Genomic DNA, 2,946 nt, shown 5'->3' with positions numbered 1-2,946 from the left:
CAGGCCAGCGGCTCCGCCAGCGCCCGCCGGCTCAGCAACACGCTCGGCACCAACTGGGGGGATTAAAGGTGATGTGGCAACACCGAGGAAGGGCAGCACGTCCCCAGGGGGTGTCAACAGCCAGACTGGGGTCCTGGCTTGGCATGGGGGGGGACGCGGCGGGGGGGTGGCACAGGCTGCCGGCGCCCGGGCAGGGGGTGTCCCACAACGGGCAGCGGAGGAAGATGAGTTTGCTGAAGTTGAACTTGTAGGTGAAGCGTTTGCCCTTGGTCTTGTGCAGGATGCGCTTGTTGTAGTAGTACCTGGGGGAGACAGAGGGGGGAGGTGGGGGCGTTAACGGACAGACGGACAGATGGACACCCCCACAGAGGGCTGGGAACCGGGCGAGCTGAGAGGACCCCCGGGATGGCGAATGCCACCCTGTTTTGCCCCCTTGGGATGGTGGATTCCAGCCCATGGGTTCCTCCGGGATGGTGGATGGGACTCCGTGGGGTCCCCTTGGGATGGCAGATGCCACCCTGTTGGGTCCCCTTGGGGTGATGGATGCCACCCTGTTAGGTCACCTTGGGATGGTGGATGCCACCCTGTTGAGTCCCTTGGGGGTGATGGATGCCACCCTGTTGGGTCACCTTAGGATGGTGGATGCCACCCCGTGAAGTCCCCTTGGGATGGTGGATGCCACCCTGTTGGGTCACCTTGGGATGGTGGATGCCACCCCGTGGGGTCCCCTTGGGATGGCGGATGCCACCCTCTTGGGTCCCCTTGGGATGGTGAATGCCACTCCATAGGGTCACCTTGGGATGGTGGATGCCACCCCATGGGGTCCCCTTGGTGTGGCAGATGCCACCCTATAGGGTCACCTTAGGACGGTGAATTCCACCCTGTTGTGTCCCCTTGGGATCGCAGATTCTACCCTGTTGGGTCCCCCAGGATGGTGGATTCCACCCTGTGGGGTCTCCTTGGGGTGGCAGATGCCGTAGGGTCCCCTCGGGATGGTGGATGCCACCCTGTTGGGTCCCCCGGGACGGCGAGGGCTCTGTCCCCCCACACTCCCCATCCCCTGCGGCACCTGAGCGCCCGGCTCAGCTTATCGTAGTTCATCTGGGGTTTGCATTTCCTCCGACCCCACAGCCGGGCCACCTCCTCGGGGTCCTTGATGACAAACTCCCCGTACTCGCCCTGCTGCCAGGCGATGACATGGCGAAACTCCTCCTGCTGCAGCAGCTCCAGGATGAAATGCCATAACTGGATCTGCCGGGAGCCCGGGCTGGACTCAGCTTTGTACGCCCAGTCGGGGAACACCAGCCCTGCGGAGCGAGTGGGGCACCCTTAGGGCTCTCCGGAGACCAGGGGACATCACCCCAAGGTCACTGCAACCCCCCCAAAGCAGCTGCTTTTTGGCACCGGGGAGGACAGTGATGAGATCCATGCCTCATCCCAGAGCGGCTGTGGGTCTGCAGAGAGAGATGGGATCGCGGGTGGGCGCAGGGAGGAGAGTGGGGTGCTGAGGGTGGGCCCGTCACCCCTCCCCAGGGCCTTGCCCCGCTGGCCGGGCTCGGCCGGGCGCTCACCTGGTAGCCAACAGGAGCCGGGCAGCACGGGCAGCCCCTGGGACAGACAGGCACACTGCATCCTCCGGCCTGCGGGCAGAGAGCAGAGCAGCCCTGCGGTGAGCACCCACCGCCCGGCATGCACCCAGCGCCGGGGGGATGCACCCACCATCAGGGGGATGCACCCACCACTGTGGGGATACACACAGAACTGGGGGGGATGAACCCCGCACTGGGAGGATGCACCCACCACCCAGGATGCGCCCCGCACTGGGAGGATGCCCCTTGCGCCATGGGGATGCACCCTGCACTGGGGGGATGCACCCACCATCAGGGGGATGCACCCACCACTGTGGGGATACACACAGAACTGGGGGGATGAACCCAGCACTGGGGCATGCACCCATCGCTGAGGATGCACCCTGCACTGGGAGGATGCACCCACCACCCAGGATGCGCCCCGCACTGGGAGGATGCCCCTTGCGCCATGGGGATGCACCCACCACCAGGATGCACCCACCACTGGGGAGATGCACCCACCACCCGGGATGCACCCACCAATGTGGGGATACACACAGAACTGGGGGGATGAACCCAGCACTGGGGCATGCACCCATTGCTGAGGATGCACCCTGCACTGGGAGGATGCACCCACCACCCAGGATGCGCCCTGCACTGGGAGGATGCCCCTTGTGCCATGGGGATGCACCCACCACTGGGGGGATGCACCCACCATCAGGGGGATGCACCCACCACCGTGGGGATACACACGGAACTGGGGGGGATGAACCCAGCACTGGGGCGTGCACCCATCGCCGAGGATGCACCCTGCACTGGGGGGATGCACCCACCTGTGAGGGTACACCCCACATTTGGGGGGTGAACTCTGCGCTGGGGGAAAGCACCCACCACCAGGGATGTGCCCAGCACCAGGGATGCGCCTTGCACTGGGGGATGCTCCCTGCACTGGGGGGATGCACCCACCATCAGGGGGATGCACCCAGTGCCCGGAGGGATGCACCCACCATCAGGGGGATGCACCCACCACCGTGGGGATACACACAGAACTGGGGGGGATGAACCCAGCACTGGGGCGTGCACCCATCGCTGAGGATGCACCCCACATTGGGGTGATGCACCCTGCGCCATGGGGATGCACCCACCACCGGGATGCCTTGCACTGGGGGGATGCACCCTGTTCCAGGGGGATGCACCCACCACTGGGATGCACCCTGCACTGGGGGGATGCACCCTGTGCCATGGGGATGCACCCACCACCGGGATGCACCCATCACTTGGGGGAAGCACCCACCACTGGGGGGATGCACCCACCACCGGGGGACGCATGCAACGCTGGAGGACGATGCTGCGGTGGTCCGTGATGTCGCCAATTTGG

The 2,946-nt window shown here is 65.4% G+C and overlaps 1 protein-coding gene across 1 annotated transcript; it reads right to left on the bottom strand.

Annotated features, from left to right (window-relative positions):
• Positions 1–31: 31 nt before the first annotated feature.
• LOC104292229 (ETS translocation variant 3-like protein) lies at positions 32–1,632 on the bottom strand. The gene is made up of 3 exons (XM_009891566.1): positions 1,572–1,632; positions 1,070–1,307; positions 32–302 (listed from the first exon to the last, which is right to left on the bottom strand). The coding sequence occupies exons 1-3, from the start codon at positions 1,630–1,632 to the stop codon at positions 32–34; spliced, it is 570 nt and encodes a 189-aa protein (XP_009889868.1).
• Positions 1,633–2,946: the final 1,314 nt, after the last annotated feature.

The sequence above is a fragment of the Charadrius vociferus genome, unplaced genomic scaffold, assembly GCF_000708025.1.
Source record: "Charadrius vociferus isolate BGI_N301 unplaced genomic scaffold, ASM70802v2 scaffold1109, whole genome shotgun sequence".
NCBI classification, from domain to species: Eukaryota; Metazoa; Chordata; class Aves; order Charadriiformes; family Charadriidae; genus Charadrius; species Charadrius vociferus.
This window is presented reverse-complemented; position numbering and strand designations above follow the sequence as displayed.

Coding starts and splice junctions, on each gene's coding strand:
- LOC104292229 (XM_009891566.1), bottom strand. CDS start 1,632: ATGCAGTGTGCCTGTCTGTCCCAGGGGCTGCCCGTGCTGCCCGGCTCC. Junction 1,308..1,571: donor CGGCTCCTGTTGGCTACCAG/GTGAGCGCCCGG, acceptor CTCGCTCCGCAG/GGCTGGTGTTCCCCGACTGG. Junction 303..1,069: donor AAGCTGAGCCGGGCGCTCAG/GTGCCGCAGGGG, acceptor TGTCTCCCCCAG/GTACTACTACAACAAGCGCA.